The 15,597-nt window shown below is 43.8% G+C and overlaps 1 protein-coding gene across 1 annotated transcript in view; it reads left to right on the forward strand.

The window, feature by feature from the left end:
* PRPF4 (pre-mRNA splicing tri-snRNP complex factor PRPF4) overlaps window positions 1-15,597 on the forward strand; it is a 206,958-nt gene that overhangs the window by 121,860 nt on the left and 69,501 nt on the right. Inside the window, exons 6-7 of the mRNA XM_078642126.1 lie at window positions 10,629-10,722; window positions 11,128-11,222. Of these exons, the coding sequence (XP_078498252.1) occupies window positions 10,629-10,722; window positions 11,128-11,222 (189 nt within the window). The remainder of the gene's footprint in view (window positions 1-10,628; window positions 10,723-11,127; window positions 11,223-15,597) is intronic.

Below are 15,597 nucleotides of genomic sequence, written 5' to 3' on the forward strand. Positions count from 1 at the left end.
TCTGAGAGCGTCTCTGGTACTATTTTGACATCTCCCACGATATTGCATATCTCTCTTGTTCCCAGTTAGTAGTCTAGGTGTGCATACATTTTATGGGTATGGGAGAAGAAGGTATATTGACTTGATTGGGGATGTGCCGCCCTCCAGAGTTCCACCAGCTCCATCGCTTATAGCCACTTATTCCCTCCCGATGAGAAGACCCCAGTTTGGACAAAATGATTGCTAGATCTATCTTCGTCAGCGTCAAGGACTATGTTCAGGTCTCCCCCATTAACGTCATTCGAGTTTGAGTGGCCATCACGTCCGTAATTGCTGCCTGCAAGAATCGTTCCTGACCTGCATTGGGTACATATATAGATCCAACCACTACAGGGTGCCCCCTATGTAAAAGGTACTTCCTCTACTTTGTAGCCCACCTCCCCTTTAAATTGCTTAGCGACCAAGATGGCTACTCCCGCCTTCTTATCAGAGGTGGAAGAGAAGAACTGAGAGGGGAAGACCCGGAAGCGTTGCCAATCTTTGTTCTAGAGGTCTGTCTCTTGGAGGAGGCAGGTTGAGGCCCACTCAATGTGCTAGGGCTATTTTTATCTCTGTTTCTGGTGGAGCCTCCAATATAAATCTGAAAATATCCTGTTGGTAGAGGTTAATATCTGAGCCTTCTGCCTGAGGCGGAACTCCCTTGATATGGATATTGTTCCTTCTGGAACGATTTTCGGGGTCCTCGGTATGAGATTGGAGGTTGATTTGTTGGGCTCATAAGCGAATCACCTCCTGTTGGAGCTGCTCTACTTCCTCGTCGTGGGTGTGTTCCTGGTCTTCTGTGCCTGCCACTCATTCCCCAATTGCGTCTACATCTTGTTGAATCTCCTTAATGTCCTTGGAGAACTCCCCATGAGAGTCTGTAGATCTTCATGCAGTGAGGTTAACCGTGCCTTTAAGAAGCAACGTGTAACTGGTTCTTCAGTGTTTTCAGTCTCCTGCCCCATTTTGGTGTTAGGCGACACCTGGCCGTCTCTCCCAGTCGCCGCGGGGAGTTTGGTCAACACATCTTTTAAAGTCCGGTCCTTCTTCCCCGTTGGCGAGGACATATCTAGGCGTGGGGGTTCCAAATGATGCTACTGTGATCGCTGCCACTTTGTCTATGTTCCAAGGCAAGAGGCCTCTGGGAGGTTGACGGTCCAGTGTCTTTGTAGTTCAGGTTGCCCTGAGGTAGAGGTGTGTGATGTTCTGGTCTTGCTGCCCAGCGACCTGTATCTGGTTTGTTCAGCGGCACAGGGACCTCCCTCCTCCTTACCTCCTCGACCGGTTGCTCCGTAGGCTCCTGTGGGCCTCCCGCCTTCAAGTAGCACCATTCACCTAGGGTGCCCTCTCCCACGGTCCGATCTCGTTCAGGCCCGAAGATAGTTGCACCGGGAGTCAGGCAGAGTGTGAGCTGCCCTCGGCTGTCCTCAGACTCAACCTTCTCCACCGCGTGGGGCAACTACGCTTAATTTTGTCTGGCTCCTCCTCCTCAATGGCCCCTCGTCTAATGCAGCTGGGGGTGCCTATCTCACTTCCCCCTCCCATTTGGATGCGTGCTTGGTGCCTCTACCGATGCTTTCGACCACTTCTCGGGCTCACCTCGGCCTCCACAGCGATGTATCCGTCTGCTCGCAGGTCGCTTCCCCCGGTAGTCAGCCACGTTGTGTTGAGCACAGAGTGCGTGTGTCGTCTCGGGTATTCACAGCAAGGAGGCGGCTTCACAGATCTCTCTAGGCCACAGCCGCCAGTATTCACCACCTGTCTCACGGCTCCCTCCTAGCTAGCTGCGTGCTTGGTGTCTCTACCAATGTTTTCAGCCTGTGCCAATCCAGCTCGGCATAGCGCCCCAGGGCTGTAAGGCATCCTTTCTCAGGGCCGTCCCTTTATATTTCTGCCAGCACTGGACTTTGACTTTCAAGATTTTCTTTTTACCACCAATATGAATAAAACATAACGGTCCGTTTTCAATAACGTCACTAGTTCATTTATTTATTTGTTTCACTAGTCGCTTTCTTTTTACTCTTTTGTTTCTTAAAACCAATTTTTTGCGCATATACAAAATGTACAATAAAAACAATTACAATGACATATATTCACTATACATATTTACAGTTGTTCAACTCATCCACTCCAAACTTTGACTAGTCAAACATACACAAGCATCAGACATAAAACAATAAAGTATGGCCCTTTGCCAACAAAAACAATTAGATCTACAGTTTATGTACCCTAATAGATCCCACAGTGTGACTATATTACATAGACATATATAGTTAGAACCTAATTTCTTAGTATCCTAACACAGTCCTACTAGCCTTATTATTGACACAGGGCCAAAAAAGGTAGACGCGTTTCGAACCCCCTGGTTGCGGGGTTCTCCTCAGGACCATAAAGCTCTTATTTCTAAAGGAATTGATGTCCCTTGGGAAGTCATGTAGTGTAGTCAAAATATTCTAATTCACGATGAGAAGAGCGGTGGTACTTAATTGTACAAGCGCAGGGCTCGTGGTGCCCGGTCTCCTACGCGGCGTGTCCCCACCGGGTGGGATTGATTGCTGCCGACGTTCGTTTTGTAAGCGGTTATTAACATTCGATGTGCTCTCCGTGAGAAAATCTAGAAGTTTCTGGCCCTGTGTCAATAATAAGGCTAGAAGGACTGTGTTAGGATACTAAGAAATTAGGTTCTAACTATATATGTCTATGTAATATAGTCACACTGTGGGATCTATTAGGGTACATAAACTGTACGCCTAATTGTTTTTGTTGGCAACGGGCCATACTTTATTGTTTTATGTCTGATGCTTGTGTATGTTTGAGTGTAGGATGAATGGACTAGTCAAAGTTTGGAGTGGATGAGTTGAACAACTGTAAATATGTATAGTGAATATATGTCATTGTAATTGTTTTTTATTGTACATTTTGTATATGCACAAAAAAGTGGTTCTAAGAAACAAAAAAGTAAAAAGAAAGCGACTAGTGAAACAAATAAATAAATAATCTAGTGACGTTATTGAAAACGGACCGTTATGTTTTATTCATATTGGTGGTAAAAAGAAAATCTTGAAAGTCAAAGTCCAGTACTGGCATTTGTGTTGTTTATTTCTTATATCTGGCTTAGCCTTGCTGGGTTAGGAGTCAAGACCCTGTGTTGTTTATCCGGTCCCTTTATATTACGGCTTCTCTTTATTATTCTGTGCCGCTGGTCTCAGCGGCCCTCCTCGTAGCTCACCTCGGTCTCTGCAGCGCTGTATCTGGCTCTTGCAGGTCGCTCCCCCTGGCAGCAGGTCGTGATGTGTCAGGCGCAGGCTATGCATTCGTGTCTTCTCTGGTGTTCACGGCTGTGCGGAGGCTCTACCGCTCTCTCTAGGCCGCGGTTGCCAACATTCACTGCCGGGCCCTGATCTTTCTCGCCAGCCAGTTGTGCCAGCCGATAATCTCCAGGAAGCCTGTCTCACCCCAACATAGACGCTGGCAGTCCGTGATCCACTCAACCTTGCGTGTCACCTCCGTTATCTGAAGCCAGGCGGCAACCCTTCAGGACTCTTTAGGCCATGACTGTCTTTGCCAGCCTATGATTCGAGGGACGGGAGTCTCGCTCCCACGTTAGCTTCAGGCGACCGTGGCTTCTTCCTCGGTCCAACATCATGTACCGCAGGCGTCCGCGGCTAGGCTTCAGGTCTATAGAGCTCACCTAGTCGCAGCTGCCATGGCTCGCCGTCGGGCCCGTTCTTTCTTGCCGGACGATCTTGCCAGTCGAAGGCTTTCAAGGGCTGCAGGCACGTCCTGCATAGGCACTAGCGGTCCGTGCTCTCTCTCGCTGCTGTAAATGGCCTTCCAGGGGTTTCCATGTCTGGTTTTGGCCGCGACAGGCGATCGGGAGCGGGGAGGCGAAAGAAACACGTCTTACCCGTTCGCTATCTTGGCCACCCCCCTGCACCTGCAGTTTAAACAACAAAAAAATGACAACAGGCTTGCCATTCTTATATGTTTTTCTAAAATGATCAGCAGAGAGTAGATCTTTATGGAAACATGATTATTTTTTTATAGTCCAAGTCATCATAGGAAAGATGCACTTTAGCTGCAGGTTTCTAAAGTTTTAGCCACAGCAGTTCTTAAATCTGACTTAAACTAAACCTGTTCTAATACCTTAGTGCAACTAATTACTAACTTCTTTTTGGTATATTTAATTTTGCACCACAGATTTTACATTTATTCTTCATGTCTGCAACCATACCATCTTGTTTCATATGAAAGAGCAAAACCCCAAAGATTTGATCAGTTTGTGAGAGGAAGGATTGTGACAATGTATTTCAAGGAATAAACTACCTTAATAAACAAATATTACAACCCACGTTGATGTTATAATCTTGTAAAGGAACTCAGCCTTTGTCCTCGTTCTTCTAGATGGCCATGGAACTCCTCAATGCCTTGTAATATTTGTATATTGTATGGCAGATCGCACTTCAGCACATGTATAATGCTTCCTAACAGTTTCTTGACTTTTGTAACATTTTACATTATGGCAGTTCATTTTACTCAGAATAAAGGCTCAGTGGTACCAACAGGGTTTTATCTTTTGTTCAGTAGACCCTTATAACTCTTTCTTCTTTCTCGCCTCTCTTCTCTCTCTGTAAACCATTACCATAGTAAGCCATCTTGTCAGCAATAAAAGCTTGGTCAAAAGTGCTTGCTCAGTTCAGCACATGAGATAAACCTGTAACTCTCCATCCACATAAAGGGATTGTACCAGTATGAGCACAGGTTGATTTTTGGTACCCGTAGGAGCAAAGTATGCTCCTTTCTGTGTAGTACAGCACTGGGCTAATTAACCCTCATGCCTTTTTAGGTTGAAGCCTGCTAGCAACGCATGCGCTGTAGCAGGCAAAGAGATATTGTCAGGAGGGGTTTTCAATACGGCATGAAGCCACGCCCCTTTTTTCCATTGGCAGGCCTCTCGAAACAGAGGCCTGCCATTGGAAAAAGCTCCTGTTTTGCAGATTTGTCTGCTCTGGATACCGCTTCTCGAGGACTCCAAGACCTGCCTTACGGTATCACGACAATATTTCTTGAAATATCGCCTTGGCAACCATGAGGCAGGTCAGGGAGTCCTGGACGGGCGGATTTCAGTATCCTGTTTCCGCCCCGTTTTTTTGTGTTTTTTTTGCGTTTGTGCCGTCATTTCGTTGGGAGTCCTCGGAGATGGAGCTTGTGGGGGTGAGGCGCGCTGCTGGTCAGTGAACGGTGCTTGTTTTAGATAGCCTTCCCTCTCCACCATCTTGTGATAATGCATAGCTCGCATTTGGCTAGTTTTGCTCATTTGCCGGTTTCCATCAACTGTTTCCTTTTTAGTTACTCCCCTCTGATTTTGGCACCTTTTATTCTCACACTCTACATCATTACATCACCGTTTCCACCCATAGCCATTTCATTGCTACAACCATATCTATTATTTCGCAGTCCGCTTTCTATACGCACTGTTGATGTACAGGTTTGTTTATATCCGGCGTTCAAAGGCCCGTTAACTTGCAGCGCCTTTCCATACAGCCAGTACTTCCTCATGGATTACACCGCATTCGCCACTTTCCGGTAAGATTTGGGCTTTTCACCCCACGCTCTGTGCGGTTTCCAGACGGGTATCCCGCAGGCACTAAGTAATTGGTCTCTCATTTATTTTTACAGCACATATTTGTGATGCTTATGACAACGATATTCTGCCTTACTCAAGGTGAGCCACTGAACACTTTTTTCACTCGCTTTCATCCCTATTTTCGAAGGAATTCGAGATTTTATACCATTACCATTATTTGTTTTCAGACTTTTAAATTGGTAATCCACATAACGAACATTTCGGTCACATCACTAAGAACATAGGTGAGCGATGTTTCCTTTTATTTATTTTCACCCTTCACGTTCTTTCGTCCCAGAGGTGTAACCGAGTCTCTTCGCAGACACCCTTTTCTTCCAATAAACTGGAGCACTAAGAGTCATTCTTAGGTGAGCCTTCATTCAAAAAGGTTGCGTTACACCAGAGCTTGGTTCCTTCTCACTTATCCTCGCTTTTTTTGCTTCACAGAGACCATTGTCAGCGTCTTTTCTCTATTCACTAGGTGTTGGGATTTTCTTTCCTCTTTTTACCTATGGCACTATATACGTTTGGAGGTTTCTGGACATTTACATTATGTTTCTGTATAATCGTAACAGTATTTTCCCAAGGTTCACTCTCCACTATTTTGATTCCAAACAAGCACTCATTGGGGATTGTCTATTCTCCATGTACCTATGAATACATTTTATATTTTATATTATCTGCTTGATTACAGACCCGCCACTGAGGAAGGGACCACGATGTCCCGAAATGCACTGGGCTAGTCATGAGGTCTTGTCATCAATGGGAAGACAGCAGAAAGTTCTATAGTCATTTCAATTTGAAAAAAAATGTTTGTGCTGTGTAAAACGTTTCTTTCGAACTGCAACTTTGTTTTATGTACAACATGTACTGTTATTGATATTGAGTGGACTTTAAGCATAATGTGTTTTCTCAAGTTCACCAGTTTGATGTTGGGATTAATACAATAACAATTGTAACGAACATTAAGCTCTTATGAGTTTATTCATTTTGTACTATGTTTGGTATAAAAATTTATAACAAGCATTGGCATAGCCAATAGGTCTCGCCTTTGGGACCTTATTAGTGTTTAGCCATGCACCAAGGATATTGTGCTGCATAACTAAATACTTATAAGGTCCCAAAGGCGAGACCTATTGGCTATGCCAATGCTTGTTAAAGTAAGTTGTTCATCCTGCAAGAGCACAAAACAACTCTTTCTACTGTGAATACGCTACCTCACCAAAGCTATGATAATGCCACGCGGTTGTATGATCCTACTGTCTAACTTAGAAATCTTTTCTTATAGACACCGAAACCTCATCCATGTATTACAGCATGCTCAGTCATTGGAATCCTTTCCACACTTCAGGCTGTTTTGTCTCCAGAATGAGCTCAACCTGATGTAGGGAGCTCTTGATAATTTAAGACTGGATAACATAGGTGATCCATATAATTAGAAGACTTTTCCTTTTAGTTTAAGGGGCAAAACATAATAGACAACATAAAACATTTTTTTTTCCTTATTCACATATTAATGACGAGATTTTGTTGTTTCCGCAGAGAGGAAACAAAAAATATAAATGATCACTAATGATAAAATTATTTCTCATCATATTTTCATTCCATCGTACTCCGTGTCCTTTGTTATAGGATTCAGAAAAGCAGCATATATAGTAACCAATTTCGGTTAACGCACATGCTGCTGGTCCCTAAAAAAAAGCTGCCGGGAAAGGCTTAAAGAATGTTCAAGGCTAGAGTTTGGTTATAGTGTTGTTTTAACTTTTCTTAACCGCATGCGTGCTGCGGTCATTTTCGCGCTGTGCGGCTTTTTTCATTTTACCGCGTTACATGACGAGCTCAGCTCGTCATGAGCATGCGAGCGGCGCAACTCATGACGAGCTCAGCTCGTCATGAGCATGGAAGGGGTTAAAATAGATGGAAACTATTAGTGGAGAAGTACACTTTATTGGAATGGACTTGTATTACTCAAATTGTCTTTCATTTGCTAAAAATACTATGCATCACACAAATTGCTTCTGCTGCTCTGTAGACCTTGTTAGCTAAAATGTGCATATTTGTAGTCTGGGATGAAATGTTTTAATAAAATGCTGCAAAATAATTGGTGATTTGTGTATACTTAGAGCAGCATGAAGTGAATAGCTGGACATGTGCTTTGGGATCGCTGCAATATTTACTACTTGTTTTTGCTAGGTCAAGGAATTTTGTTTATTCCCATATTTTCTTTGTTATGATAATTTTGGTATATAAGATTGACCGTACGATCTGTTAGTTCTCTCGTGGTCGGCAATAGTTTTAATCCCATAAAGGTAGTATTTTATAGGTGAAAAAGTCTTTACGTTTTTTAACAAATTTCCTTTTTGTGTGTGCTATTGCGTGGTATTTAAAAAAAAATATCTTTTTATTGTGCATTTATCACAAAAGACCAATACGTAAGATACAACACATTCAAACAAACCCCCCACAGCCAGAGTCTCACGGAAGGCCCACTCCGTCGTTGCTCCTCTATTTCTGACCATGGGTTGCATATTTTCGCAAACTTCTGGGGCAGCCCCTCGCCTGGTATATGGGTTCCTCTGCCGGTCTGCACCACTCCATATTGGATAGCCAGTCGCCTAGTGTTGGGTTTCCCGCACACCTACATCACTTTCACACATCCTGACATGCCAGTGCTGTATTGCAAAGAAGTGTGTATCTGTATAGGGTATAGGGATAGCCAGGGAGATCAGCCGAGGGGTAAGCTCCAGGGTGTCTCCTGCTGCCTCAGAGTCTGTTGTACACCTGTTAAAAGGTTCTCACTCTCGGCATTCCCAGAGCATGTGGTGTCGCAGCACGCTCCGTTACCCGCATCTGAAACCCTGTCCCGATGTTGACCTCTCCTGGATATCTACATGCCACCCCTCCATTCATCATCCTCTAGTCTTCCCAAGTCTCCCTCCCATCCCATTTATCTTGTAGCTTCTGTAGTGGTGCCTGTCTGTTGGTGAGATTTGTGGAGTGCAGCTGGGATATTGCTAGTTTATGTAATGGAGCACCCAGTACCCGGTATTTCAGTGAGTTCTTGTTTTCCAGGACCACAGGTTGGGTGATCCATTGTGTTAGCATAGGTCTACTCTGTAGGTACTGTAGAAATTGACCTCCTAGCATGTCAAAGTGACTGTAGTTCCGCAAACGCCAGCCACCTGTATCTCTCCAAAGGTTTCCCACCTTTGAGATATCAGTCTTGCCCAATTGCGGGTGCTCCAAAACCCCACGTAGCTCCACCAACGCATTCAGGTGCCACAGCAGTGTCTTTAACGTTAGTCTGCCCTCCAAGACCATCCTGCGTATTGCACATCTCCAGGCCCAGGCCACTGTAGGCGTTAGCTCCAGGATGGTTGCCAGATCCCCCCCGTACCGTAGAACCATTTAGTATAGTGTAGCTCCAGTGCCCTTCTGTCGGCAGGCTGGCTCCCGCTGATCTGCGTAGGACCGATCGTTAACCACCAACCGGCAGGTCGCCCAGTAGTAAAGTACGTAGGTTCAGTAGAGCTATGCCCTCGATTAAACTGTATTTTTCCTTGTTAGACACATTTTACCATATCTGAGTTTCTAATGTAAAAGTAAATTTAGTTTTCATAGCCCGGGCCACTGGAGTTATGCGGAAGGAGAGGACCAAATGCAGCAGGGTTGAATAAATTATGCGGCAAGAAAAGGCAAATTGTGCAGCATATGTTTTAAACTTGGTAGCACTGTCTGGGCATTGGTTGCACCCCATTAATACCAATTTAACACAGAAATTTGGCAATAAGCAACAAAGTTGACCATTCCAGCTTTGCAAAGGGCCTTCCACCACGCGGCAACACGTCACTGCATTTTTTGTAACTTTTTAACCGTTTGAACTAGAAACAAATTGTTTTTGTTGGCAAACTCTACAGATTATGCAGCAGATGATGGGTTATGTGGCATATGCGGCACATCTATAATTATGCTAATATCGCCGTGGCCGCACAATAACATAATTCCAGTGGCTCTGCTTATAATATTGCTTCTTGATAAGTATTTCACGTTCTACTGAGTGGATTTGATATTTCTTGACTGCGACCTCAACCAAATACTAGTTTGCTTTCAAAGCATTATTGTTCAGCTTAAATTACTATGCCGTATCCAATTACTGGGAAAGTCTTTCCTTTTGTGGGTCACATGACCTGACTGGCCAAGTGTCTGTAACATCATTCAGTACCTGACTGAAATGGCGAACAAAATCCACTTTTTGTTACTTGATATTTCCAGTCTCCTTCAACCAACGCAGCAGTGGGTTGTGTTTTTGTGAGATTTTTTTAGGCTGGTGTAGAAAGATTCATCTTGGCAACCCCTAATGGCAGCTGCATTTGGGGTATCTAATATCCAGTTTGTCTTGTCTGCTTTTTTTTTTTTAGTTCATATTGCTGTTTTTTGCTTTGTGTCATTTGTGGAAATATTTTGAAAGAATGTATTTAGCTGGTACTGTTCCTTGACAATCAATAGTTCCCTCTCGATTCTGAACATCTCCACAAGTCCTGAAACCATTTTGGTTTTATAAAGAAGTGTCCTGGAGATGCACATAATCATTTTAGAGCAGCCTGGGGTGGCAGTTGTTCTAAACGGATGTGAGTTTAGCGCTGGTAATGCCACAGGGTGTATGCAAGTGCAGGTGTTTAACGAGGGGTTCCCTTTCAACGGTGTAAAAGTTACAATAAGTGAGGTTGCTATGCACGCAGGAGCCACAGAAGCTGTTCTTACAACCAACGTTGGATGGGTGAGAAGGGGTCGGGGTGGGTGTCGGACGAATGCTGCGAAACTGGATTAATTAAAATCATATCAGCTCTCAGAATCGGCAAATAGTAAAGTGGTAGTAGGTTTCTTATTCTCTTGAAACGTTGTTGCTGGGTATGATGAGGATGATAAGAAATGACTAGTAGGGGAAAGTTCACTGTCTTTCTTGCACCATGTTTTGAAACAGGGCTGTAAAACGCCTAGAAGAAGCACGCAACTTTAAGGAGCTTCCAGAAGCAACGAAGGCATCTCTGAAGGCAGAGCAGCACAAGACCCTGCGGGTGAGTGGCCTTTTCAAGCTTTGTCCATTGGAAACTAAGAGTAGGCATTCAGGGAGAGACGCAGTACCTTTATCGTTCTTTCACTTGGAGCTTTCTTTTAATTGGTTCCGTATTCTATACCCTTTTCTATTTCGTTTCCTGATGCAGATTCCAACCTCATAGAGTCAGCCTTTTACAGAACACTGTTCAACTGCAAAGCTTTAGCATTACTGATGTCTTGTCCCCTTCCCTCCTTTCAGCGAACGCAGCTTCATATTGTTTGTTCAAGGAACTTGTAACATATATCTTTCACGTTCATTACCTAAAAAAGAGCCCAATTATAACGTTAGGGTTAACATTGTTTTTGTGAATTTGTGGGCTCTGTTTGACTGATGCGGACCTGTTTTGTTACCCTTCTGTTTTCAGTCTTTGAGTAACTTCTGTAGTCAGATTGGAGATGACCGGCCAATATCTTATTGCAACTTTAGCCCCAACTCCAAGCTTTTAGCGACCTCCTGCTGGTGAGTTTTCTTCTTCCAGTTGCTGGTGAATGCATAATTGTTGGTTTCACCATAATCGGTGCAGGTGTGGCTGTCACTGGTCATTGAAGTTGTGCGAGTGCTGTCTGTTCTAGTGTTCGTGCCAGCTGTTCAGATGCCTGTAAATTATGTTCTGTGATGGATCTGTCTTGGGTCTCTGGTTTGTTTTGCATTCCCAGCTCGCAGCAATATGGCTTCCAGGGATCCAATCATGTTGGTTTCTGTGCTGTCAGATAACTCTATCCAAAAATGGCCCAATCATTTTGCAGAAGAATGCTTTCAATGTGGAAATAAATTGTATGCGTATTAGGTGATGTTTTTTTAATCTTTCCCACTTGCGTAGACTACCTTTGTCACATCCTATGTCCTGTTAAGAGCTGAACTCGAAAAATGGTTTGGCCTCTTCATTTTCCTTTCCTATGAAGAAAGTGGCTAAATACATTGGCTTCATTTGCACACTGTTCCACTAGCTTCTTCTATCAATCAAAAGCCATATGCTGTTGGGCGACTACAGTTTGTAAACATGGATAGGGAAGGAGCATTTTCAAGAAGCCCTTCTGGTTAGTTGATGGAGAGAATGTTCTGGAACGTTGATGTACTCTAAACAGACAACCAAGGTCCTGCTTAAGTTAGCCTATCACCGTGTTTACAAAGGAAAGTAACCACTCTGTGGAAACTTATTCTATCTTCAATTGTGGGCAACTATTCCTTTCCAACCCATGTAGAAAATGTTCAGAACACTTTAGTGAGCAGGCTCACCAATGCTCACATATGCCCCTCGTCAGTGGAAGATGCACAGCAGTACTGGCAAAAGTTTATTATTTTAGGGCCATTAAAAATGGATCCCTTCATCTACAGTAACAACACGAAATGCAATATTTTTGCCTCATTTCTGAAGACCCTCTCTAGTATGGCGAGAGGAGTTGGCCTAACGGCTAGGGCGGTCGACCTCGAACCTGGGGAACTGGGCAATGACGCTGAGCATCCTGTGATTCTGGGCAAATCACTTAATCTCCCCATGCCTAACACAAATGAATGTGTCCTCATGTAATGCAACTGGTGCTATTTAAAGCGCTCTGATATCCAATTCGGGTCAAGTTCGCGCTATATAATACTCTGTAAAATAAAAAAATTAAAAATAAAATAGTCCGAAGGAGAAGAACTATTTGCGTATTTCTTACTTCCAGGGCCAATTTTCCCCATTGTGGTTCAAGATTTAGGAATAGTACCAAAGTTGTGATGGCTCCCAGGTGGCCTGACCTATTCAGATTCGTACATTTCCTGGACCTTGTGAAAGAATCATTTTTTTTCTCTGCAAAGGAGGAGGTCCATCTAATTTTTCCATTCCTCCAACCAACTAGTGCTCTTTTCCACCTGGTTTGTTATGAAAACGCCTCTGGTATTGAGGTCTTGGGGATTTTATTAACATTCTGCCAGTGGACAGTAAACGATCAACCCAGCACCAGTACAAAGCAAGTGTTCTAGTTTTATTAAGGCGCCTAATATCTCATCTTACTTTGTGCTCACAGGTCTTTTCAAGTTTAGAATGGTAACATTTATTATCTGTACTGGCTGGTAAGTCATTTGAACCCATGACTGCCAGCCACATTATACTAGCAATGTGGAAGACTGCGTTTCTCATCGCTTTTACATTATTAGAGCCACAAAAAAAATCTTGCTTTTCTGATGTACCTCATATGGATTTCCATATATATAAGGAAATCACTAAGCGTCATGCCTGTCTTTTTTAACAGAATGTGAGGCTTTTTTTTTTATTTTTTTTGGGAGCACATTAGTAATGCGGCTGTGTCCTCTGAGGGTACTGCTATTTCCCACTGCTACCCCAGTACTGTTAAATAAAATAAATGTAAATCCGTATTTGTAAAGCGCGAACTACTCACCCCTACAGGTCTCAAGGCGCTGGGGGCCGTTGTGGAAATGAAGTGAGCTATTGCCCAGAGTCACATGGTGCTGAGCAGAGCTGCCGCGGGAACCGGGGATCAACCATGAACCCTGTGCTCCGAAGTCAGCTGCCCTGGCCGCTGCACCACACCTCTCCACCTCTACACTAATGCTTTGCATAACCAAGCTGCTCCTGTTGGGGACTTAACGCTCCAGAAGTAGTGAGATCTTGAAAGAGGAGTAGGACTTTTATGTACCTTTAAATAAAAAAGGAGGTGTGGGCATCTTCTGATATTGAGATAAAACCAACACGTTTTTATAGTGTTAACTACTGTATTTTTAATGCCTTTACAGCCAGTGTTATACTAGGACGTCAAGACTTGTCTGGTTTATTGTAATGTTGGTAAACAAAGTTTCAGTCATCATTCCTGATGAAAGAAATCCTGTTATTTAATGGTCCTTGTCTATGGCTCGATCTTGAACAAGGTGATGGGCAGAAGACTCAGCTGCTGATTTTCCAGCAAAAATAGAAACAAAACAGGTGCACTAAAAACCATCACTTTAAATTTCTCACCCAAGAAAAGTCAATGAGAAGTTTTAGTGGAGTCAAGAGTCTCTTCCCAGTTCCATTGCCTATTTGCCTACTGGGAAATGGAAACCAGTGTCTAGAGGGAGCACAGTTCAGAGACCAGTAAGGAAACAGCTGAGCATAATCTTTTGAATGATGCTAGATGTGGGTTAGCACCCCATGGGAAGTCCCACAGGGTAGGTGAGGGAGGATTAGGGTTACAAAATATTAGGGTTCCAGGTCTGAGCTGCCCCTAGTCCCTTGTTTTTTGGCATGGGCGCACACAGGATCGGGACCACCCACTGGACCGCAATTCTATGCTAGACTTTAGGGTTAGAGACCTACTGTGATTTCTCACAATTATATTTTACAGAACGTATGGGCTCGGGTGATGTTAAAACGGTTCCCCAATCAATGTATACATTTCTAGCCAAATGAACCTGATCCCACACCAGTAGTATGAAGATGTAAGACTGCTTGGTTACTCTGGCCCTGAGAAGGTGCAGATATGGTCACCTTAAAAGTATCTTACAGCAATGTTTGAGGGCAATCCAGGCTCACCAGTTTAAATACAGGAAAGTATTTCTGCAGCACTACATTTCTTCAGGAATTGCTGGTATGTGGTATTTATCTTACTCTTGCTCTCATGTCATATGGCCTGCAGGATCACCTGATTATCTTGGTTCCTTGAGACATCCTCCACACAGATCTTCAGTCTGCTGGGTCTTTTCTGGGTCTTCCAGTGGCCGGGGAATAATCCACAATAAATCATGGTATTTCCTTGTAGACATAATTTCAGGATCCATATTTGGATGCTACACATACCCTCCACACACACTGTCTGCATGTTAGAAGTATTCTAACATTTTATCTTCATTGTTCAAAATCTGTTGACTATCGAACATAGCCAAGTGTGAGGTCTCTAAAGCTTTTGTTACTGGGTCATCTTATGTATTTTGGAGTCAAGCACAGTTTGGGGTTTTCCTCAACAGGACAGTTAATGAACTTAAAGTCAAAGGCAGTGCAGTGTCAATATCATGCATTTAGAGATAACCTGTGAAGCAACCTCTCGGGCTTCAGTTCACTGCCTTTTGTAAATGTTACAATTTGAGCATTCGTCCCAATTTGATGCTGAGTTTTGTGTTATCGTGCTTTGGGCTACATTTGGTTTAATGCCTTGTCTTTTTGATGATTAGTTATCACCTTCATTTTGGGTGCATAAAAGTCTTCCCATTGGTCTATAAATGGGGGCCAAAATGTAAGAATAAGTGCAATGTATTAATCACAGGGACTCTTCCGTTAGTACACTTACAACCTCACCCTTTATCTAGAAAACGCAACCGCCATCCTTCCTATCCTATCCTATAGGTCTGTTAACAACATTGGTGTGGAGGAGAGATAAACAAATGGAAGTTTTGTTGTGAGACACAAGCTCCGGGGCATGGAAAGCTGCGTATTTCTTATGCGGTGCATAAAATATTTACGGTAGGCTCTTCATGTACCAGGGTGAAACTTTAGCATTTTCTTTTTCCTCAGCTGCTACCCTGTAGTGTCATGGGAAGAAACATGCATGAATGTGTGTGGGATCAAGATGGCCGCCTGGTAGGAGCTCTAGTCCGGAGCTCCTAATGCTTGGGATCTCCTTCGTGGAATTATCGTGGAATTATCCCTGCTAGCATCCAGCGTTAACATGGAACACAAGTAACTGGATTGAAAGTAACTGGAGCGCAGCGTGAAAGTAACAGGATTGAAGTGATTGGTGTAACACACGTACCTGAGGCGGCTGGGACCCCTGCCGTGTTCACCGGATCATCATCGTCGGCGGAGCCCTGGACGGTGGCTGCTGCAGACGCCAAGGAGGTTGGTCGCGGTCGGTGGCCCGGGATC

Source organism: Lissotriton helveticus, chromosome 5_1 (assembly GCF_964261635.1).
Source record: "Lissotriton helveticus chromosome 5_1, aLisHel1.1, whole genome shotgun sequence".
Classification (NCBI taxonomy): Eukaryota; Metazoa; Chordata; class Amphibia; order Caudata; family Salamandridae; genus Lissotriton; species Lissotriton helveticus.